Below are 22,595 nucleotides of genomic sequence, written 5' to 3' on the forward strand. Positions count from 1 at the left end.
GGAGGTCCCCCAAAGTGACATCACTGCTGCGGGGGTGGCAGCAAGGGGGGCCTGGCTGGGCCCCCGTTAGGCCGTGGCACCCGGCAGAGCATTAGGGTTGTGTCGGCGACTGTCCCATCGGGATGGGAACGGCGGCGAGGCCCCAGGGGGCTCTGAGGGGCTGCGACGGCAGCACGCAGGCCAGTGGCAGGAGACTGTCGCCCCTGAAAACAGGGCTGCTGTCACTGCTGTCAAAGGGCAGTCAAAAGGTCAGTATCTCCGCTGGTGGCAGGGGACGAGACCCTGTCCTGGGTGCACACCCCTCTCAGAGGAACCAAGGGGAGCCCAGCTGGGCAGGGAGCAGGGTAAGGGAGGCTGTTATGAAGGGACAGAGTGCACCCTCAGCAAGTTTGCTGATGATGCAAAACTGGGAGGCGTGGCCGATACGCCGGAGGGCTGTGCTGCCATTCAGACAGAGCTGGACAGGCTGGAGAGGTGGGCGGAGAGGAACCTCATGAAGTTCAACAAAGGCAAGCGCAGGATCCTGCACCTGGGGAGGAATAACCCCATGCTCCAGTACAGGTTGGGGGTTGACCTGCTGGAAAGCAGCTCTGCCGAGAAGGACCTGGGAGTGCTGGTGGACACCAAGTTAAGCATGAGGCAGCAATGTGCCCTTGTGGCCAAGAAGGCCAATGGTATCCTGGGGTGCATCAGGAAGAGTGTTGCCAGCAGGTCGAGGGAGGTGATTCTCCCCCTCTACTCAGCCCTGGGGAGGCCACATCTGGAGTACTGCGTCCAGTTCTGGGCTCCCCAGTACAAGAGGGATGTGGCACTACTGGAGCAAGTCCAGCGAAGGGCTACAAAGATGATTAGGGGACTGGAGCATCTCTCTTATGAGGAAAGACTGAGAGAGCTGGGCCTGTTTAGCCTGGAGAAGAGAAGGCTGAGAGGAGATCTTATCAATGTGTACAAGTATCTGAAGGGAGGGTGTTGAGAGGATGGGACCAGACTCTTTTCAGTGGTGCCCAGCGACAGGACATGAGGCAACGGGCACAAATTGAAACACAGGCAGTTCCATCTGAACATGAGGAAAAACTTCTTCACTGTGAGGGTGACAGAGCACTGGAACAGGTTGCCCAGAGAAGTTGTGGAGTCTCCTTCTCTGGAGATATTCAAAACCTGCCCGGACGCGATCCTGTGCAACGTGCTCTAGGTGACCCTGCTTGAGCAGGGGGGTTGGACTAGATGACCTCCAGAGGTGCCTTCCAACCTCAACCATTCTGTGATTCTGTGATTCTGTGATTCTGTGTTAAAGCATTAAGGCAGCTCTCAAGAAGCTGAGAAAAAATAGGACGGATCAGAAACTCCAGAGGTTTGAATGTAAAAATACCCCAAAGCACCTGAGAAGGAGATGGATGAACAACATGCAAAGGCCTTCTTGAGCCCCTGGGGAGAGCCTGTAGGGCCAAGAGTGAGCGAGGAGCAGCCAGAGACGCTGAATGACACGTCTGGGCCCCGGCAGAAGGACTCCAGGATGTTCCCAGGTTGGATCTCCCCATCCAGGTGGCTCAGCTGGAAGCCCTGGGGGGAGGCTGTGGGACAACCAGGAGAACCATCACTTCGAAGGACAGGCCGGGGGGGTCATCCCAGCTCCTGTCCCAGCCCCTCATGTGCCCTCTGCCAACCCCTGGGTCTGCAGCACTCTCTCCTGGGATAAAACACTGGCTTGCAGCGCCCAGACCTCTCCTCTAACGTGGGGCTCCCCACAGCACCCTTCTGCTAATCAGGCAGGTTTCTTCCCTGCCTGCCCCGGCTGAGATCCCCTGTCCTGGGGTGGGACTGTCTCCCCAGCTTCCCCATCATCTTCTTCCCTCCTGGATCTCCTGCAGCTCAGCCAGTGCCTTTTCCAGACCTGCCCTGGGTGACTCAGGAGGAGGTCTGGAAATACAGTCTGGCTTTTCTTTTTAATTAGAGACATCCCTCCTCACGCAAATCCAGCCCTGACCCTGAGGATGATGACGCTGTCTCCCACAGCCTCACGGGGACCTGAGCCCAGCAGGTGCGAGGCCCTGAGGGTGAAGCCTGGAGCTGGGCTGTGTCTTTAGGCAGGAGAGTCCCAGGACATGTATGGACCAGGGCAGTGCTGTGAGCGTAGCGGGGGTACATGTGGGACTGGAGGACACCCGTGTGGGATGTGACAGATGTGCCCAGGACATCCCAATGGATGTGACTACCCAGCCCTGGGGGTGATGCGGAGCAGGCAGCACCACAAGGCAGCCTCCCACACACCTTCAGGCAGCCCTGGGCAGGGGGGAGGGAAGATGTATCAGGAGCCAGAGAGGCCCCCCGGGTGGTGAGAGTGGGCGGTTTCGTCAGGCCATCCCCTTTATAAAGCACATTTCCAGCAGTCTGGGGCAGTTCCCGGATAATCCGTCTGCTTGTCCTCAGATGAGCAGCTCTGAGCAGTGTGTCTGGCTCCAGAGGGTCTGCTTTTCCCCAGGTGCTCTGTCCCAGAGCAGCCCCTGGCAGGGAAATGTGTATAATCGAATTTCCTTGCGCAGAGCTGGGGCGGGTGCAGGGACAAACTAACCAGGAGATTCTGGGCGCTTGTGAGGCCAGTTGTGATGCTGAGCACCAGGCTCTGGGGACGAAAGACCTGTGGAGTCCACATGAAGAGGGAAGACCGTCCCTGTGCCAAACCAAGTGCTTTGCATGGGCTCCATGGATCTTCTCCACAGTAGGAGCAAGAATAGGATCAGCCAGCAGGAGGCTTGGAAAAGCCTCCTGCCTGGTGGCACAGCCCGCCGGGAGCATGGCGGGACGGGTACTTCTGTGCCAGCAGGCACCGTCCGTGCTGAGACCTTGTCTGCCCTGTGGAGGGGGGCCCTGGTGATACCAGACAGAGCAAGGACTGTCACCAGTCACCTCAGAGCACACGTGGCGTTTGCTACCATGGTGGGTACATCCCTGGAAAAGCTGGTATTACATTGCGCCCTGACAAGACAGTGCCCGTGCTGCGGCCGGGACTGGTGAGGGATGGGTGAAGTGGAGATCCACCTTTTCTTGTTCAATGCTGCCGTGCTGCACCCTGCAACACGGACCCCACGGTGTGTTTTGGGCTCAGGGTGATGGGGAGCAGCCCAGGCACTGGGCATTGCAGATGCAGCCATCTCCCCCAGAGCCACAGGTCCCGTTTGGAGGGTGCAAAAAGAGGCCCACAGCAGTGGTGCGCAGTGGGCATCTCTGCTCGGCCCCCTCTCTGGCTCCCTGGGGGGATGGGGGTGCAGATCCTCCCCCCATGACCCCCAGGTCTCCCCCCACAGCTGCCCTGAGCCTGCCCTGCCCCTCTCCAGCACACTGCCCGCGTCCCCAAGGCTGCCAGGACAAGGGCAATGATCGACGAGGTGCTGCCCTTTCATCCAAGTCCAGTCTACGGCTCAGCTCCGCAACCGCACGTGCCCCCCCCAAACCAGCCTGGGTCCCCCCAGATTTCCCTCAGCCCAGCCTGGGTCCCCTGCCTCGGATCCCCTCCTAACCCAGCAGGGTCCCCCAGGTCCCCACACCGGGTCTCCCCAAATCCCCCCTAAACCAGCAAGGTGTCCTCCCACAGACCTGCCTCCCAGCCCACTCGGGTCCCCCTCCAGATCCCCCCAACTCAGCGGGGTGCCCCCCAGGGCAGGGGGGCAGAGATCCCCTCCCAGCCCAGCCGCGCTCTCCCCGAACACCCCAAAGCCCACCCTGGACCCCCCCCGCGTCCCCCCAACGCAGACCCCCCAACGCACCTCCCCCCCAACCGGGCTTGGCCCCCCCAGGCGGCGCCCCCGGCCCCCAGGCGCCCCGGTGCAGTAGCGCGGAGCGGCCGCGGGGGGGGCGCCGCGAGCCGGGTGCGGCGGGGCCGCGGCGGGTGCCGGGGCGGGCCCGGGGGAGCGGACGGCGCCTCTTCCCGCCCCGGCCTCCCGCCCCGGCGGAGCGGCCCCAGCCCGGCGGAGCGGCGCGCAGCAGGTAGGGCGCCCCGGCCCGGCCCGGCCCCGGCCCCGGCCCCGGCCCCGCGGTCCCCCTCCCTCCCGTCGGTTTCCCCGTGGGGGGCCCGGAGGTGGCGGGGCGCCGGGGTGCCCCCGGGGTGCCCCCCTGCCGCTCGGACCGGGCCCCCCCGCCGCGCCCAGCTCGACCCTGTCCCGCCTGCCCCACCGATCCCAGCCCAGCCTGCCCCCAGCCCGCCCCACTAACGCAGCCCGGATCCCCCGATCCTTCCCTGACCCCCGTCGCCCAGCCTGCCCCCAGCCCGCCCCACTAACGCAGCCTGGATCCCCCGATCCTTCCCTGACCCCGTCGCCCAGCCTGCCCCCAGCCCGCCCCACTAACGCAGCCTGGATCCCCCGATCCTTCCCTGACCCCGTCGCCCAGCCTGCCCCCAGCCCGCCCCACTAACGTAGCCTGGATCCCCCGATCCTTCCCTGACCCCCGTCGCCCAGCCTGCCCCCAGCCCGCCCCACTAACACAGCCTGGATCCCCCGATCCTTCCCTGACCCCGTCGCCCAGCCTGCCCCCAGCCCGCCCCACTAACGCAGCCTGGATCCCCCCGATCCTTCCCTGACCCCCGTCGCCCAGCCTGCCCCCAGCCCGCCCCACTAACGCAGCCTGGATCCCCCCGATCCTTCCCTGACCCCCGTCGCCCAGCCTGCCCCCAGCCCGCCCCACTAACGCAGCCCGGATCCCCCCGATCCTTCCCTGACCCCGTCGCCCAGCCTGCCCCCCAGCCCGCCCCACTAACGCAGCCCGGATCCCCCGATCCTTCCCTGACCCCCGTTGCCCAGCCTGCCCCCAGCCCGCCCCACTAACGCAGCCTGGATCCCCCGATCCTTCCCTGACCCCGTCGCCCAGCCTGCCCCCAGCCCGCCCCACTAACGCAGCCTGGATCCCCCGATCCTTCCCTGACCCCGTCGCCCAGCCTGCCCCCAGCCCGCCCCACTAACGCAGCCCGGATCCCCCGATCCTTCCCTGACCCCCGTCGCCCAGCCTGCCCCCAGCCCGCCCCACTAACGCAGCCTGGATCCCCCGATCCTTCCCTGACCCCCGTTGCCCAGCCTGCCCCCAGCCCGCCCCACTAACGCAGCCTGGATCCCCCGATCCTTCCCTGACCCCATCGCCCAGCCTGCCCCCAGCCCGCCCCACTAACGCAGCCTGGATCCCCCGATCCTTCCCTGACCCCCGTCGCCCAGCCTGCCCCCAGCCCGCCCCACTAACGCAGCCCGGATCCCCCGATCCTTCCCTGACCCCCGTTGCCCAGCCTGCCCCCAGCCCGCCCCACTAACGCAGCCCGGATCCCCCGATCCTTCCCTGACCCCCGTTGCCCAGCCTGCCCCCAGCCCGCCCCACTAACGCAGCCCGGATCCCCCGATCCTTCCCTGACCCCCGTCGCCCAGCCTGCCCCCAGCCCGCCCCACTAACGCAGCCTGGATCCCCCGATCCTTCCCTGACCCCCGTCGCCCAGCCTGCCCCCAGCCCGCCCCACTAACGCAGCCCGGATCCCCCGATCCTTCCCTGACCCCCGTTGCCCAGCCTGCCCCCAGCCCGCCCCACTAACGCAGCCCGGATCCCCCTGATCCTTCCCTGACCCCCGTCGCCCAGCCTGCCCCCAGCCCGCCCCACTAACGCAGCCTGGATCCCCCCGATCCTTCCCTGACCCCCGTTGCCCAGCCTGCCCCCAGCCCGCCCCACTAACGCAGCCCGGATCCCCCCGATCCTTCCCTGACCCCCTGCCCCTCAGTCACCACCTCAATCCCTCCAATCCCGTCCCCCTCTGGGAGGTGACAGCCCATGGGTCCCAGTACTGGACTGAGTGTCCCAGAGGGGGTGGCATGGATGGGGCCTGGGGATGGGGGGGTCCGGTTCCCGAGCCGCGGGGCAGGCTGTGCCCCATGGGTTTTGCCCCCATGAGGTATGGTGCCGTGCTGCCGAGTTTGCTGGAGCAGATGGGGGTCTGTTTGGGGGGCCGGGCTGGGGGCTGTCCCTGTGTCCCCCCCCAGCCCCTTGTCCCCAGGGCGGCTGTGCAGGGGGACATGCGCCACCTCTCGCCCTGGGCACGACATCCCCCTCGGAGGTGCTGGCTGGTTGGAAATGGGGCCGCCAGCGGGTTGTGGGGCAACCTGTGGATCCAGCTGGCTGGGGCAAAGTCCCACCAGGCAGGACTTGCCCGCCGTGGCAGGAGCGAGCAGAAGGGCAGAGCGGGATCCCATGCACAGACCCTGGTGGGAAGGGCTCCCCCGCAGGCTGGGGGCCATCAGACCCATGTGGAGCATCTGAGGCTGCCGGGGTCCGGTGGGCAGGGGGGCGAGGTGGCGCAGGCCTGTGCCAGGCACAGCACCCGGCGGCATGGGGCCTTGTGCGGGGCTGCTGCTGTGATGGGGAGCGGCTCTGCGCCGACAGCGCGGGGGAGCCTGGGCGCCCTTGGTGTGAGAACAGGGGGTCACATCTGCCACATGCACCCGGCATCCCTGACACCCCCCGGGGCAGGGCTTGCAGGGGGCAGAGAGGTTCTCAGCACAGCTGAGAGCCAGCAAACTCGTGCCCCATGTGAGCCGCACAGGGGAAGGCAGCTGGGTGGGGGCAGCGAGCCCAGCAGTGCTGTCCCAGCCCCCGTACACCTGGGGTGGGTCCCGCTGACCCCCGGGCCTGAGCCAGGCCAAGCCAGGCCAGGCTGTGCAGCGCTGAGCCGTGCTGGGCCAAGCCAGGCCAGGCCGTGCCGGGCCGTGCCGAGCTGTGCCGGGCTGTGCCAAGCTGTGCCGTACCAGGCTGTGCCGTGCCATGCTGTATAGAGTTGAGCTGTGCTGTGCCGAGCTGCTGGGAGTCTCCTGGTGCTCCTGAGAAAGCAGATTATTCCCAGGGCAGCTCTGCCCCGGGGACCCTGGGGAAAGCGAGGAGCCCTGTCCCCCCGTCCACAAGCCCTGGTCCCCCTAAGGTGGCGCTCCCCTCCTTGGCACCCCAGGGTCCCCACGGGGCTGGTAGCAAGGGCTCGAGCCAGGCAGGTGTGGGGTGAGGGAGAGGGGCTGGGGGGGTTAGGGGCAGAGGGGGGTGAGGATGCGGTGCGCGGGGGTATGGGTGTGCGTGGGGGAACTGGAGGTGTGTGCGTGGGGGAGGTGAGGTGTGCCTGGGGGTCAGGGTGTCACGAGGGGTATGGGGCGAGCATGGGGGTCTGGGTATGAGTGTGGGTTTGGGGTGTGCGTGGGGGTATGGATGTGTGTGGGGACACAGGGTCTCCATGAGGGGTTGGGGTGTGCTTGGGGGTAGGGGGGTCCGTGTGGGTTTGGGGTGTGCATGGGGTGGTGCGGGTGTGCGCGGGGATATGGGGTGTGCGTAGGGGTTGGGGTGTGCGTAGGGGGGCTGGGTGCTAAGGTTGGGCAGAGGGTTAGGGGGTGCATGGGGGTTGGGGTGTGCGTGGCGGGTGCGGGGGGGGTCTGGGTGTGCGCGTGGGTACGGGGGTGCGCGAGGCCGGGGGTTATCTGCTGGGAGGCAGCTGAGGAGATGAGCAGGGGTGTGTGTCGGGGCAGTCAGGCAGGGTGCAAGCGGCAGGGGGGTGCAGGTGTGTGGGGCAGGCGGGTGATGCCGGGGGGCAGCGGGGAGGCTGGGGGAGACGGATGCAGCCCTGTGCTGTGGGGGGCCCTGCGTCCTGCTGGGGCGAGGCCCCCCCACGCGGCGCTCTCATCTGTGCTGAGTCACGGCGCGGCACAGCTGGGGGCCTGGGGGGGTGTGACTCCCCCAGGGGCGATTTGGGGGTCCCCCTTGGTCCCTGGGTGCCTGTTGGCCCGTGGCCGTGGGGCTGGCTAAGGCAGGACAAGGTGGGGGGCACCCCCGTGCGGCAGAGCTGGGGGGTGGCGGGGGGGTCCCCGGCGGGGCTGGCGCACGGCGGGGGCGCGTTGGGATCCGCGGCCGTGCCGGGGCCTGGGCCCGGGCGCCGCGCGCTCCTCCCTGGGTGCGGCGGCCGCGGGGACCCGTCGGGCTGGTTCATTTGCCTGTGCCGAGGATGCCCCGCCGGGGTGGGGCGCGGGGGGGACAGGCAATGGGCCCCGGCGTCCCCTCGCCGGGGTGGCATGGGGGGCTGAGCCCTCCCGGCGCCGGCCGTGGGCGCGGGGTGGGAGCCAGCACCGGGGAGCCCCCGCCAACGGCTTTGCGCTGGCAGGATCTGGCCTGCTCTGCCCCGGACGCCTGGGCCCACCCGCTTCCCAGGGACTGACGTCCCCGCTGACGGGGTACCAGCCACGTAAGTTTTGCCTGGGACAAGCCCTTATGTTAGGCCCGTCCTTCATTTCGATCTTCCGGTTTTAATCGTCACGGCTTCGAAGACGGGGGAGTCCCCTCGGCGCGGGGCGGCGGCGCCCAGGTCGAGCGCAGCGCCCCCGGGTGCCGCGGGGGGGGCCGGGCTGGTTTCTGAGCCGCGGCAGAGCCGCGAAAACGAAACCTTCCAGCTAGCGGGGTCACCACGTGGCCCGGTTATTTTTGGCAACGTCATCATCACGATGGCAAAACAACGGCGCAGCCCGGGGATGGGTGGCTGCTCCCGCCGGCCCTCTCCTCCAGAGCCCGGCTCGCCGTGGCGCTCGGCCGCCCCGGGACGGACGGATGGACGGACGGGCGGATGGACGCTGAGCTGCTTCCTCCGCACGGAGGCCCGCGGCCCCCCCTGCGTGGGCGGCGGCGCTGAGCCGGGTTTTTCGCCGCGTGCCGATCTCCCTGGCATCGTCGCCTGTCCAAACCCGGCCCCGGGAAACGCTGGCGTGAGGCCAGAGGAAACGTCTGGTCTCCTCCCGTCCCCGGTTCCCATGTGGGTCGGATCCTGTTCCCCTCCCCGGCTCCCGCCACGGTGCGGTGCGGCGGGGGGGCAAATCCCCGCCAGGGCAGGCGGAGGTGGCGCTGCCGGGCCCGGGGGGGCAGCAGGAGGGGCCAAGGCCCCGGCGCCGGCTCCTGGCAGCGCCGTTGTTTTCCTGCACTCGGAGATCCTGCTGTTCTCCTCCTCCTCCCGGAGCGGCGCTGGCCGGGGGCCCGCGCGGGGCTGGGCCGGCGGCTGCGCGGGGGCTCTGCCAGGGGGCCCGGCCCGGGAGCGGGGCCGGGGGGCTCGGCGCCAGCGGGCCCCAGCTCGCCTCCCCGCGAGTAAATGGGTTCCCAGCCCGGGCAGGGGACGCGCTGCCCTTCGTCCCCAGGGTGCAGCCGGGGAGCTGCCTCCCGTCACCGCCGCGGGCACGGGGCGCCTGTCCCGGGGCCGCGTCTCCCGGCCGGCACTGTGCCAGGCTGCCGCCGGGGCGCGGGTCTGTCCCCAGCGGGGACCCTGCCCCGGCACCCCCCCGGCGGAGAGCCCCTGCGGGTCCCCAGTCCCCTTCGGCCTCTGCCCCGACCCCCCCTCGCCGCCCCGATGCTTTTGGGGAGCGACGAAGCCGTGCGGCCCCAAGGAGCCAGGTGGGGGCTGACGTCCCGGGGGACGGTGGCCCGGGAAGGGACCGAGCTCCGCAGCGCCCGGCGGCGGCAGGGCCCCGTGCGGAGGCGGAGGCGAGCCGCGGCTCGGCTCAGGAAGCGAGAGAGGTCACGTCCTCGCCGGGCTTGAGTCAGCGCGTGGCCCGGGCGCTGCCCGCCCGCCGCCGCCGGCGTCTGACGCAGGCCCTGGGGACTCAGGGCGGCGGAACGCAGGTGGCCCCGGCCGAGGGACGATGACGGGCGATGGGGACGTCCCCAGGCCCTCACTGACCTGGCGGAGGCGAGGCCAGCACGTTTCTCTGCTCTTATTAAGTGGAAGCAGCTATTAAAGAGGGAGGGCGGTTTCTGCGGTGGCTGCCTGGCTCCAGCCCTCGAAGGAAGGTGCTTTGCGGTGTCTCCGTCCCCGGTGCCCCCGGACCTCTCCGGCTTTTGGCTCCGTGGCCGGTGGACAGATCCCAGGGACGCATCCTGCCCCGGCTGGGGACCTGCCGTGTGCCGGGGGTGCATCTGTGTTTGGGGTCGATCCTGCCAGGCGCTGAGCGGCTGACACCCCGTCTCTTTTCCTCCCCCAGGTGCCCACGGGAGACGCTCGGAGCCAGCATGTCGCAGCCCAGCGCGCCCCCTCCATACGATGACAAGAACCCCCTGTACCCGCCGCCCCTGGGGGCCTACCCCCCGCCCCCCCACTACGGTGGGGGGTACCCACAGCCGGGGGGGTACCCCGCGGCAGGGGGGTACCCCCAGCCAGGGATGGCCATGCCCACCATGCCCACCATGCCCATGCGGTTTGGTAAGCCGGGGAGCTTTGATTTGGGGGGGGACACGGGAAGTGGAGGTGCTCGGCGGGCAGGCTGGGCCGTGCTGGGGGGCTGCGCTGGTGCTGGAAGGGGCTCCCAGCATTTCTGAGCACCCTGGGGAGGGGGCATCTGTCGGGCGGGACCTGATCCTGCCCCGTTGGCTCGCGGGTGCGCTGAGGTCTCTCCTCCCTCCAGGTGACGGCTACGGCGGTGCCGGCACCGGGGACGGCACCCCTTTCCAGTCAGCCGACTGGGACGACAGGAAGGTCCGGCACACCTTCATCCGCAAGGCGAGTGCTGAGCAGGGGTCCCCCCTGCTCAGTTTGGGGTACGGCGCGAGGCAGCCCCAGCCAGGCCCCCCCGGTCCATCGGCTGAGTGCTGGGGTGCCCGTGGGTGCTGTGACGCCGGGGCTGGGGGTGGCTGGAGCGAGGCGAGGGGGTGGCCCCGCGCCACAGGCCCGTTGCGGTACCCAGGCCAGTGCTGACCCCTCCGTCTCTCGCAGGTCTATGCCATCATCTCTGTGCAGCTCCTGGTGACGGTGGGGATCATCCTCATATTCACCTTCGTGTGAGTGGGGCTGCGACGGGAGGGACATGGGGGACCGGTCCGCATGCCCGCCCCAGGCCACGTGTGTGCCTGGGGGGCATCTTGCCCCGCGGGGCTGCGGGAGGTGGGTCGGCGGCAAAGCCGTGCCCGGGGGTCTCTCCTTGCGGGGGCCTCTCTCACGTTCGTCCCTCCTGTCCCGCAGTGAACCCGTCTCCACCTTCATCCGGAGGAACATCGCTGTCTACTACGCCTCGTAGTGAGTACAGGGTCCCCAGCGCCCTGGGGCGCGCGCGAGCAGGACACGGCTCGTGCTGGGGTGCCGCGGGATCCAGCCTCCCACCTTCCCTGCCTCGGTATCCGGGGTCTGTGCACGAACTCCCACCTCCTGTGCCACCCCAGGGGATCAAAGGGGGTGCAAGGAAAGGCCGTGCCTGTCCTGGGGGTGTGTTACCCCCAGCCAGGGGGTCTCTGTGGCCTGGTGGGGGCCCGGAGCTGAGCACTTTGTCTCTCCCTCTGCAGTGCCGTGTTCCTGGTAACCTACCTGGTGCTGGTCTGCTGCCAGGGCCCCCGGTGAGTCACTGGTGTCTGGGACCCTGGGGGGGACCACCGAGGTGGGGGGAGGATCTCCTGGCTTTGGGTGCCACCCCTTAAACCGGGATGTGGGGTGGCTGCCCCCAGGGGAGATGGAACGATGACCTGGGGACACAGATGCTGTCACCTCCTCACCTCTCTTCTCCGGTTTTGTCCCCAGGAGACGCTTCCCCTGGAACATCATCCTGCTGAGCATCTTTGTGAGTGGCCGAGCTGACCTGGGGCTGGCAGGGGGGCCTGGCCATGCCCCAGTGCCCCCTCACCCCATGGGGCCTGCCATGTCCTTAGCCCCCAGAAGGAGGGGTGGGAGCCAGCTGGCATGTGGGGTGGGAGGAGGGAGGTTACATGGGGAAGGAGCAGGGGCAGCAAGGAACTGCACCATGGATGGACAGCAGTCCCTGTTGAAGGGGCAGAACAGACCCGTGTCCCCAGAGGGTAAATCTGCCCCCAAGGCTGCCGGTTGCATTGCTGAATGAACCCTTCTCCTCTCTCCTGCAGACGCTGGCCATGGGGTTCATGACGGGGGCCATCGCCAGGTACTCAGCAGGGATCCTGGGGCCCTTCAGGGCAGGGGCAGCGGGTGCAGACCCCGAGCAGAGACACAGAGATTGGGGCTGGCCTCTGCCTTCAACACCCGGAGTCCATCCCATCCCCCTGCGAGGCCAGCTCAAATGAGGGGCTGCCAGGCCCCAGGGTGCACCCCGGTCCCCTGGACTCGGGGTCAGCGGGGTCCTTCTGCAGGATCATAGCCACGGGGCCATGGAGGGTGTAAATGCCCTCCGGGCAGGGGGACCCCTTCTCTGGCTTCCCTGAAGCATGGGGTGACTCTGGTGTCCTCCGTCCGCAGCATGCACAGCACCTGGGCTGTCTTCATCGCTATGCTCATCACTGCCATCGTGGCCATCATTGTCACCATCTTCTGCTTCCAGACCAAGGTGAGGTGGGGATGTGCCCTGCTTGCGGAAGCAGGCTGTGAAGGCCCCCCCCCCCGTGCAGGGTACGGCTGGGTTTGGGTGCTCGGTGCTGGGGATGCTGCTGTCGCCACAGGGTGCCCTGTGACCCCAGTGAGCTCGGCACAGCCCTGAGCTCTCCCGTGACACGTCTGCCCTCCCGGCAGGTTGATTTTACATCATGTCCTGGGCTCTTCTGCGTGCTGGGCATCGTGGTCATGGTCACGGGGATCGTCACGGCCATCGTCCTCTCCTTCCGCTACGTGAGTGGGGGGCGCTGCGGAGCGCCACGAGTCTCTCTTGCCCGTCTGAGCAAGCAGCTGGGTCCCCCTGGCTGTAACCCAGTGGCAGCTTTGCCTGGGGATGGCAGGGGCGGGGTTGGGAGCGGGTGGTGGGTGGATCCCCTTTACCGGGCATGGTGCCGGGAAGCAGGGTGCGGCGTTGGCCACTGGAACCCAGGGCTGGGCGCAGAGGCAGCTTTCCCGCAGGGAGAGGGTGCGGCGAGGTGGCACGGCGTCTCCTGGGGAACAGGGCGCAGGCAGAGTCCCACGTGCCAGCGCCGGGGGCTGTGGCGGGGCTGTGCCTTGCGGTCACCTGCTCACCGTCATCGTTTCCCCTCCTGCAGCTCTCCTGGCTCCACATGCTGTACGCGGCCATCGGGGCCATCGCCTTCACCCTGGTGAGTTGACAGCTCAGGCGCTCTCCCTCCTGGGCTGGGTCCCTCTGTGGGGCCAGGAGCAGTGCCGGGGGCTGTGCTCCCCAAATAGTCACTCGGGGGGGGGTAGAGACCCCCAGGAGGCCACCAATATCTCTGCCTGACTCTCGCTGTGCCCTTCTCAGTTCCTAGCCTATGACACCCAGCTGGTGCTGGGGAACAGGAAGAACACGCTGAGCCCCGAGGAGTACATCTACGGCGCCCTGACCATCTACACCGACATTATATATATCTTCACCTTCATACTGCAGATCGTGGGCCGGGACTAGCCCCTGCCCCGCACCAGGCCCCCTCTCCTCCTTGCCAACCTCTGCTTCTCTTCCTCTCCTCCACAAAGCCGCTCCTCTCCTATCTCGTTCTCGCCCTAGGAGCCTGGCAGGGCAGCACATGGCCGAGCTGGGCCAGCGTTGCTGGGCTCCTGCTGGCCCCAGTCAGTGCCCTGCCAGCCGCTCTGGTGCTGGTGGTGCCCATGACCCCTCTGCCAGGCCCTGCAGCCCTCCCGCTGCTGCAGACTGGCTCTGTGCCCTGCAAGGTGGTTGTCCCCGGGCCCCTCTGCCGTTCAGACCAGGGTTGGTGTCCAGGACGAGGGGCTGTGCTCAGTGCCAGAGCCCCTGCGATCACAGTCAGGGTGGAGGGCGCAGCTCAGGCACAGGGGGACCTCGGTGCCTGGGCAGGGCTGCCACCACCTCCCGACCAGCGGGCTCGCTCTGCCCGCGCTTGGTGCACAGTCGGAAGGAAAGGCAGAAGTCAGGGCCCGGCGCAAGGGCAAGTCTTCCCAGTGAAGGGGGTGTTTCCTAAACTTGTAAGTAAGCAGCAAAGCCAGTGCCTGTGTGCACTGCACGGCCAGTTACCGGCTCTCAGCCTGGTCCCAGATTACTCCTAATGCTTCATCACCCCTACCCATAGGCTGCTAAGGAAAGGGCTTCCCTTGATCCCCCCCAGTCTCTGGAGCCTGGGTGGTGGTAGGGGACCTGGCTGCCAGCGCTGAGCCAGCCCCGAGCATCAGCGCCCGCTCCCCGAGGACGCGCTGGTGTGTTGGCAGTGCTGCTGTAACGCTGCTATGCACTAAACAGTCTTGTGCTTGCACAAGGGCAGCTGTGCTGCTGTCGCTGCCTCGGAGCTGAGGCCAGATGCGCCTGCCTGGCGTGGCGCCTCCTGCACAGCTGGAGGGGCTGGCAGCAGCAGCAGGCAAGGCCGAGCTGCTGTCTCACCCCAGGCTCCTAGGGAACATGTTGGGCCTGGCTTTTTGCAGAGGTGCACTGGCCTGATCCAGCTTCATTCACTCAGTGCCTTAAATGCAGCTGTTCTGTGGCTGCCCCGTGGCTTGCCCAGCCTGCTAGCCCAGCCATGCCTGCCCCCCCCCAAGATGTGGCAGTGCCCGCTCTGGGCAGGAGGTGGCCAGGACCCCTGCGGTGGGATTGGGGACATCTGTACAGAGCTTGTGTTACAGAGGACCCGCAGCCACAGGAGCAGCTCGCCTGGCCCTCGGCTGTGGCCAAAGTTGCACTTGCTAAATAAAACACTTTAATTTTCTGAACAGCCCGAGTCTGCTTTGTGTGGTGAGTCCATCCGGGATGCCGAGGCCTGCCCACCACATTGCATTCCCAGGTCTCCCCAAGATCGGGAGGGGCTGGGGTTCGCAGAAGGCCTTGGCCAAAAGGTTCAGCTCTCCCAGCAGAGCTGTGGGGTATCAGACGGGGCTGAGCAGGCACCGGGAGGAGGGTGAGCAAGCAGCAACTCCCCCAGAAAGCTCTGAGCCACGTCAGCGGGGGCAGCAGCTCACAGCAGTGCAAACCTTGCCTTGTAGCGATAAAGCCAAGGCCGAGCTGTTCCAGGCTGTGGCCTCCCAGCTGCCTTTCCCTCCCGCCCCTGCAGGCAGGGCTGGGCCCCCAGCTGCGCACACCCTGCAAAGGGTGCCTGTGATGGAGCTGAGCCATAGGGCAGTCAGGATAGCTGGGAAATACTCCCATGGGAGAGGAGGTAGGAGCAGGCAGAGCCTGGGGCTGAGCGCAGAGGGAGTGATGACAGTGGCACAGGGCTGTTTCACTCACCTTGCCCCAAGGGCGAGGTTTATTTGCCCCCATCAAGCACCCCCCCCAACTGCCAGACGTGCTGGAGAGGGGAGAGCAGGCCCCAGTGGCACCTGCTCAGCGGGGCAGGCATCTCCCTGGACAGTCCCTTCAGGGCCACAGCCTGTCCCTGCTGTGGTGTCCGGCTCTGATGGGGCAGCCTGGCTATGCCCCCCTGACTGCCCTCTTGTATCGCTCTGTTTCGTACTCGCCCTCGTTGGATCCCATCATCTTCCGGCGGATCTTGAGCTGCTCCAAGCGGTTTTTGTCCACTTGCTGCTTGGCCAGGAGGAAGAGCACGATGCCAGAGGGTAACCCGATGGCCCTGCGGGACAGCCAGCAGGCAGGAGAGGGAGAGGGTTGGCAGGAAAACAAGGGGCCTGTGCCGCCCAGGGATGGGACAGACACCTGCCCCACTTAGTGCTGCAGCCCTGGGCGCCCCCGGGGACCCCAGTCCTGACCCACGGCCCCACAGAATGGCCACAGCCACCGCGGTGGTGGTGGAAAAGGGCCTCTGGGGTCCCCAGATCACCAGCACCGGATGGGGGCAGCCATGGGACGGCCCAGCCATGAGGCCCTGCACGGACGGCGACCCCCCGGCACCCATCCCGGGGTCGCACCACCCTCCCAGCGGAAAGCGGCTCCACCGCCGCCGCCACTCACCAGGCGACCCCCACCATCTTCATGGGGTTCTTGCCCTTGCGCGTGGGGATGTACTCCACCCCCTCGGGGAGCTGCCCGCCGGGCTCCGAGCCGGCCCGCGGCTCCGCAGGCCGCCGGCAGCTCCTCCAGAGGAGCCGGGCCCCCGGGGGGGCCCCGCCCGCTGTGCGCCCCACTGCTGCCGCCGCCAGGCCTGGCAGGAGAGAGGGGGTCAGGGACAGGCAGGCCACGGGGTGGCGTCCTGGGGGCTGCCCTGGTGCCCCCCGGGCCCGGGACCCCCCACCCTGCCTCCTTCCCGGGGGGCGCCCGCACCCCCACCCTGGCCCCTCCCCGGGAGGGGGGCGCCTGGGGGCGTGGCCACGACCGGGAGGGGCGTGGCCAAGGCAGGCGTGACTGTAAGGGCGGAGTCCCAGAGCGAGGGGCGGTGAAGCCCGAGGGGGCGTGGCCAAAGCCACGTGGGCGTGGCCGAACCCCTCCAGAGGAAGCGAGGCTCCAGGAAGGGCGCCAAAACATGGCGGGGCGGGGCCAAGGTCCGGAGGGGCGGGGCTTGAGGGTGTTGCCCGGGGTGGTGGGGGTGTGGCTATAGGTTTGGGGGCTGCGAGGGCGGGGCGGTGTGGTGAGGGTCGCGAGGGGGAGGGTCGCTCCCGCCCCCGGTGCCGGCACCCCCGCCTCCCGTTACCCCGCAGTCCGCCGAGCGCCGCCGCCATCGCACACCGAGCCCGTTTCCCGGCGTGCCCCGCGCGCCAGGTGTGCCGCTGCGTGCCGGGAGTTGTAGTCTGCCGCGCGGGGGCTGCCGGGAGGCGGCCCTGCCCGGGCAGCGCGCGAGAAACTGCAACTCCCACAGCGCCCCGCGCGGGACGGCGGCAGCCTATCCTGCTGGCGGACAGGCAGAGGAGGGGCGGGGTTTGGACGAGGAAGCTGTCGGTGATTGGCTGGAGCTGGATGCCCTGTGGGCGGTGATTGGCTGGGGAGGGGCGAGCGGCGGAAGCGGAGGCAGCAGGGTCGGGTGCGCGGGCAGGCCGGCATGGAGCCCGCAGAGGAGCCGGGCGCGCTGGGCTTCCACGGCGACGAGGAGATCATCGAGGTGGTGGAGCTGGGCCCGCCCGGGCCGGGTGAGACGAGGCGCCCCCGGGCCGGGGCACCGGGCCCAGCCCTGCGGGGGGCACCCGGCCTCCCCCTGGGGGCACCGGGCCCGGGCCCGGCCCTCGGGGCGGGGTTGTGCGGGCCCGGCCGTGGGGCCTCCCCCTCGGGTTGCAGCGGGCCCGGGGTTGCGACCCCGTCGCACCCCGGTCCCCTGCTGCCTGTCTGCTGTGACCCCTTTGGGGCTGGCGGCGGCTGGACGAGCCGGCGGCAGCGCGTGGGGTTGCATGGGGCGTGCTGCTCTCCGGTGCCCGCTGTCCCCAGAGCCCCAGCAGTGAGCAGACCACCCCCCTCGCTGCCCCTTCCCCAGGGCCTGGCTGCCCCAGGGGAGTGGTGAGTGGCTGCTGCCTGTGCCTGAAGCCCTCTCTGCCCACAGAGCTGGTCCCCGTAGCTGCATGAAGCCCCTCCATCCTTCGGAGCTGGCCCTGGCTGCCCCCAGGACCACCCGGGGGCCTTGCTCTTGCCCACTGCTAGTTGCCCTGTTTGGCTGAGCTGGCCTGGCTCTGGCGCAGGCTGCGAACCAGGCACTGACCTTAGCTCTCTGCAGATGACCTGGCTGACGAGATGGAGGACGTGGACTTTGACGATGAGGGGGCAGATGAGCCTGATGCCGAGGCTTGGGAGACAGAAGAGGACGACGAAGGGGTGGAGGACAGCATGGAGGCGCAGGATGACAGCGAGGTCACGTTCTCCCTGCACTCAGGTGAGTGGTGGGCCTGGGAGGGCAGCGGGGCTTTGCTGAGGTGATTGCCTGGGGGGGTGCTACCCTCTGGGACCTGCTTCAACCCCCCTTCTTCACAGTGGAAGGGAGTGCAGGCAGGGCCTTGCCAGCTTGCTGTCTCCCTACTGTTTCTGGGCCAGTTATCAAGATTCAGAGCTGGGGGCTTTCAGCTCATTTCTTCCCTAAACTGCTGTAGAGAAGTTTCCTGTGGAAGTCTTGTGGATGCTCTTATCAGGAGCAGAGTTTCTGCTCCAGGCACTAGTCAGACCTCATGGCTTCCTAGCATGGCTTTAGCAGCTAGCATTGAGCTTGGCAGACAGCCTGTACTGCTCTGGCAGGGCCCAAATTGCTACCCAGTGGGAAGAATTGATCCCCAGTGTTTGGGTTTTTAGTCCAGCTGGGTGGTATCTTATCTGCACCTGACACTGTGTGGTTTGGAGCCCTTGGCAATGTCTGATGGGGCATGAGGAGTGTCTTAGCCATGTAGCCACTTTCTGCTCTTCTGTACAGCTTCTGTTTTCTGCGTGAGCCTCGACCCCAAGACCAACACACTGGCGGTGACAGGTGGGGAGGATGACAAGGCCTTCGTGTGGCGCCTGAGTGATGGAGAGCTCCTGTTTGAATGCTCAGGTGAGGTGCTCTGGCCAGAGCATCCTCTGCACTGGAGGAAATGATAGGGGCCAAATTATGGTGTGTCCCTTCCCAGCAGCATCTCTCCAGACATGCTCTCCCACCACCCAGTGCTCTGGTGGAGCCGAGCTCCTGATCGTCTTCCATAGCTGCATTTGGTAATTAAGTCGTTTCTGCTTCCTGCCATTTCTAGGACACAAGGACTCGGTCACCTGCGCTGGCTTCAGTCATGACTCTGTGTTTGTGGCCACGGGTGACATGTCCGGGCTCATCAAAGTGTGGCGGGTGGATACCAAGGAAGAAGTGTGGTCCTTTGAAGTGGGGGACTTGGAGGTGAGTGACTGAACCCCTGGCTTTTATGGGGCTGGCATCTGGGACTTAGGTCTGGTTCCTCTCCCTTCTGCTCTCTACTGGGTGGCCAGGATGGATGTTGGCCCATGCCGGACCTGCCGGTTGAACCCATCATCCAGCAATTCATCACTGGAGATTTTGGCACTGCTCAGTGCAGTGTGAACATGTAGTCCTCGAAGCACCTCTTGGCTGCTCCATGCAAGGCTGGTTCAGGCCCCTCAAACTCCAAGTTCAAGACTTTTCCCTTTACGGTAACATTAAGAGGGCTTAGGTACAGAGCAGGGCAGGCCCAAGCTGAGTGCGGAGCTAATGGGAGCAGACTCAGGGCTGGGGTTGTGTATGGCTGTACTTGGGCCCAGGGCAGGGCAAGGGGGAGTTCGATCCTTTCTATGGGGTCCTCTAAGCCCAAGGCCACCCTGTGACACTGCCTGTATCTCTCTCTGCACAGTGGATGGAGTGGCATCCTCAAGCCCATGTCCTTCTGGCGGGCACGGCTGACGGCAACTCCTGGATGTGGAAGATCCCCAGTGGAGACTGCAAAACCTTCCAGGGCCCTGCGTGCCCGGCCACGTGTGGCAGGATCCTGCCTGATGGTGAGGCACGGAGGCTGTCTGGGGAGGGGAGTGTCACCAGCTCTGGCTATGAGGCCCCTTGCAGATCCTGCTGGAACCATGTGCCACCCTGTTTCTGCAGAGCCAGGGGCACCCCAGGGTACCTGGCTCTGTCTGGTCTGGGCTGAGCAGGTGGTGGAGGGGTGAGGGAGGCTCTGGCTCTAGCTGCCAGTTCTGTCTCATCCAGGGAAGAGAGCGGTGGTGGGATATGAAGATGGGACGATGCGCATCTGGGACCTGAAGCAGGGAACCTCACTGCATGTCCTGAAAGGTAGGAAAGGAGTTAATCACCTGGGGGGTTCTTCCTAGTCGGGGAATGGCCCCTTGCAGTGGGCCCTGGGAAAGAGGTGGCACCTTATGAGGCCGGGGGCTGCTGAAGGAGGCCTGGCACTGGGTGTACCGGCTGGGTTTCCCTGCTGAACCACCCCTCTCCCCTTGGGCGGCTGGTCCCTGCCACAGGGGTGCTGGGCACCATGGGGGCAGCAGGGATGCTGCAGGAGGAGGTACATGGGTTTCAGGGCACATCAGATCTCCTTGGGAGGGTGTGTGGAGCTCACGCTGCCCCTGCTCACCTCTGCAGGCCAAGACGGCCACCAGGACCCCTTGACGTGCGTGGCCAGCAACCAGGATGGCAGTTTGATCATGACGGGCTCTGTGGACTGTCACGCCAAACTGATCAACTCTGCCACGGGCAAGGTGAGTCTGTGCCCGCCTCAGCCCGCTCTGCTGGTGGGACCAGACTAAGAGGCTCTGGGGAACAGGGGAAGGGGGAACCCTGCCTCTGAGGCCCCTTTCCCAGGCTTCTGGGGCAGGTGGGTGGCCCCATGCAGGGCAGGGTGGCTCTGGCTTTGCCAGCCAAGAGCAAGCTTGCAGTGGCCAAGGGCGGCCAGCAGCAGGCGCTTTTGGCCAACACAAAACCACTTTCTCCCTGCTGGGGGTTACTGGTGGGACTTGGGCTGGGCTGGGCTGGGCTGGGCGCTCAGTTGCAGGTGGTCCTGTTGGGCTCCCTGACAGACTCCTAGGCAGAAAGCTACCTCTGTCCCTTGCTCCGAGGGGCAGAGGCTTTGGGGTTGGGCCTAAATAGCCTGGGGTTGTAGTTTGATTCTGGGTAAGGACAGGGTCTCCCTGTGAGACTGAGGAGACCCTTCCCCTGCCCTTGGGGACCAATCCACCTCCCCCCAGGTGGTGTGCGTGTTCAAGATGGAAAGCACCACCCCCAAGCCCCCTGCCGGCGAGGGCGAGGAGGCCGAGTCCAATTCTGTGGAGTCACTGGGCTTCTGTAACGTGTGAGTGCAGGGGAAACGGGGGCATGTGGCATGGGGGGGGGGATGATGGCCCTCATTCAGAGGGGTTCATGTCTCCACCTGCCACACACACTGGGGGCCTATCCTGACCTCCCCAGGAGGGCCATGCTGCTGAGGCAGGCAGCCTCCCAGTCCCTCTCTGGGTACCCTGAGGAGCTGGGGAGACCCTGTCCTACACCAGCTTTAACTACTCGTCTCCCAGCCTTTCCCTGTAGAAAATCAGTGCACCAAAACCCAGTGCCAGATCTTACATAGAGGATACTTATTATAATCAGACGTAATTTCGGTCCCTTGCACTCCCCTCCAGCACTTTTCTCATCCATGCGCTCCCCAGCACCAGCTGTGTGTACCCTGCCTGGCTGGGTTCACCTGTGTGTGACCTGGAGGACAAGGGGCAGTGACTGTTGACTCCTCACCGCATCACTTGGGTCTCTCAGGGCTAGTGCTAACAAATTGCAGTTTGGATGGGATAGCCTCTGGACATGGTTGTTGGGGATCTTTCCTAGCAGGGTCTTGTCTTGTCCCTTGTGAACCTTAGGCCAGTTGCTGGTTCTTGATGTCCTACTGGTTTCCTTATTGGGGTGTTTCATGGCTCCAACCCTGCTCATCATCTATTCTAGGGCATCAGGTTGTCCTTCATCTTGATGCACTGTAGCCTCAGCACAGGCTGTGCCTTCAGTCTTGACCTTTCATGCATTTTCATCTCTGCTTCCTTCAAGCCCACCCTAACACCTGTTTCCCCCCTCTGTAGGATGCCACTGGCTGCTGTGGGCTACCTGGATGGCACGCTAGCTATCTATGACCTCTCCACACAGAGTTTGAGACATAAATGCCAACATGAGGTACTGCCCGAGTAACTTTCCCCCAGGCTGGGGGTTTCTAAGCCTATAGGAGAACTCTGCAAGCCCCAGGCCCTCAGCTTGGCCCCAGTGGTGTCTCCCTTGAAGACCAGGGGGTTTCCTTGCTCGTCTGGGACTAGTTCCCTGTTTCGTGCTTCTCCCTCAGCCCATTGGGCTGCTCTTGCTGCTCCCTGGAGGCAACCACAGCCCCCACACAGAGCGTGTGCCCCAGGGGCCCCTGTGGGGGGGGGGGGGAGCTGGAACTGTGCTGAGGGTCCCTCATGCTCACCCCGCTCCCTCCCCATGCCCCAGTCGGGGATTGTGCAGTTGCTGTGGGAGGAGAGCTCGGCTGTGGTGTACACCTGCAGCCTGGATGGGGCTGTGCGGCTCTGGGACGCCCGCTCAGGGAAGATGATCAGCGAGTACCGAGGGCACTCAGCTGAAATCCTCGACTTTGCTGTCAACAAGTAAGTAGGGCCCCCCAGGCCCCCCACCTCCTTTGCCAAGGCTGCTGGAGAGGAGAACCATGGGCTGTGGGGTCCCATGGCCTAGGGAACTCAAAGCATGAGTTATGTCTTCTTTGGGTGCCCCAGGAGCTTGGGTGCTGGTGGGGCCTGAGAAGGGGACAGCCCCAAATCTGTGCTGGGGGGCAGAGAAGGGCTGTACTGACAGCTGGGCATTGCAGGGGTAATTGGGGAGGAGCTGGGGTGAGGGGGTTTTGAGGGGCACCCCAAGCCCCATTTCTGAGCCCCCTCTCCCCCCAGGGATGCCTCCATTGTGGTGACGACCTCCGGCGACCACCAAGCCAAAGTGTTCTGTGTCCAGCGCCCAGATCGCTAGGGCCGGGGAGGCCAGCATGGGGGGGGCCGGCAGCCTGGCTCTGCTCGGTGGCTCATGTATAGCGGGACAGGGGAGGTGGGGGCTCTCCCCCCTTCTCCAGCGTGTGCTTTGTAATTTTCCAGCCTGCTCCACTCTGCCCTTGCTATTTGGGGGCTGAGCCTGGGGTTTTGTATGAAAATGTCTTTTAATTATATAAATTATTTCACTTAACTGGATCTTATCCACTCTGGTCTGTAGGGAGGGGGGGGTGCTCTTTCCTTTCTGGGGGAGGATGGGAGTACAGAACTTCAACTCCCATCTCAGCACATGAATTTTAGGACTTCCCTGAACTCCTGGAGGGTCCGTCTGGCTGTCCCAGGTGGGACAAGGTGGGGACTTCTGAGTGAGGG

At 66.1% G+C, this 22,595-nt stretch overlaps 3 protein-coding genes across 6 annotated transcripts; 2 read left to right on the forward strand and 1 right to left on the reverse strand.

Moving 5' to 3' along the window:
• The first annotated feature begins 3,908 nt into the window (after positions 1–3,908).
• Positions 3,909–14,578, forward strand: TMBIM1 (transmembrane BAX inhibitor motif containing 1). Of its 4 annotated transcripts, none has more exons than XM_067299216.1 (12): positions 3,909–3,981; positions 10,014–10,231; positions 10,434–10,528; positions 10,742–10,806; positions 10,988–11,041; positions 11,305–11,355; positions 11,537–11,576; positions 11,875–11,912; positions 12,224–12,311; positions 12,494–12,589; positions 12,952–13,005; positions 13,167–14,578. In XM_067299216.1, the coding sequence occupies exons 2-12, from the start codon at positions 10,042–10,044 to the stop codon at positions 13,308–13,310; spliced, it is 915 nt and encodes a 304-aa protein (XP_067155317.1). In that variant the 5' UTR covers positions 3,909–3,981; positions 10,014–10,041; the 3' UTR covers positions 13,311–14,578. The 4 variants fall into 4 exon arrangements, with proteins under 4 accessions (XP_067155317.1, XP_067155318.1, XP_067155315.1 ...); XM_067299217.1 differs by lacking the exon at positions 3,909–3,981 and adding an exon at positions 8,180–8,236; XM_067299214.1 differs by lacking the exon at positions 3,909–3,981 and adding an exon at positions 8,478–8,797.
• A 502-nt stretch (positions 14,579–15,080) lies between these two features.
• LOC136992350 (probable hydrolase PNKD) lies at positions 15,081–16,549 on the reverse strand. Its single transcript, XM_067299218.1, has 3 exons — positions 16,450–16,549; positions 15,774–15,963; positions 15,081–15,435 (listed from the first exon to the last, which is right to left on the reverse strand). Exons 1-3 carry the CDS (start codon positions 16,475–16,477, stop codon positions 15,276–15,278), a joined length of 378 nt encoding a protein of 125 aa, XP_067155319.1. The 5' UTR covers positions 16,478–16,549; the 3' UTR covers positions 15,081–15,275.
• Positions 16,550–16,739: 190 nt separating this feature from the next.
• AAMP (angio associated migratory cell protein) lies at positions 16,740–22,416 on the forward strand. Its single transcript, XM_013960718.2, has 11 exons — positions 16,740–16,882; positions 17,458–17,613; positions 18,142–18,261; positions 18,455–18,594; positions 19,061–19,205; positions 19,411–19,494; positions 19,804–19,919; positions 20,406–20,509; positions 21,279–21,369; positions 21,679–21,833; positions 22,131–22,416. The coding sequence occupies exons 1-11, from the start codon at positions 16,795–16,797 to the stop codon at positions 22,204–22,206; spliced, it is 1,275 nt and encodes a 424-aa protein (XP_013816172.1). The 5' UTR covers positions 16,740–16,794; the 3' UTR covers positions 22,207–22,416.
• Positions 22,417–22,595: the final 179 nt, after the last annotated feature.

Source organism: Apteryx mantelli, chromosome 6 (genome assembly GCF_036417845.1).
Source record: "Apteryx mantelli isolate bAptMan1 chromosome 6, bAptMan1.hap1, whole genome shotgun sequence".
NCBI lineage: Eukaryota > Metazoa > Chordata > Aves > Apterygiformes > Apterygidae > Apteryx > Apteryx mantelli.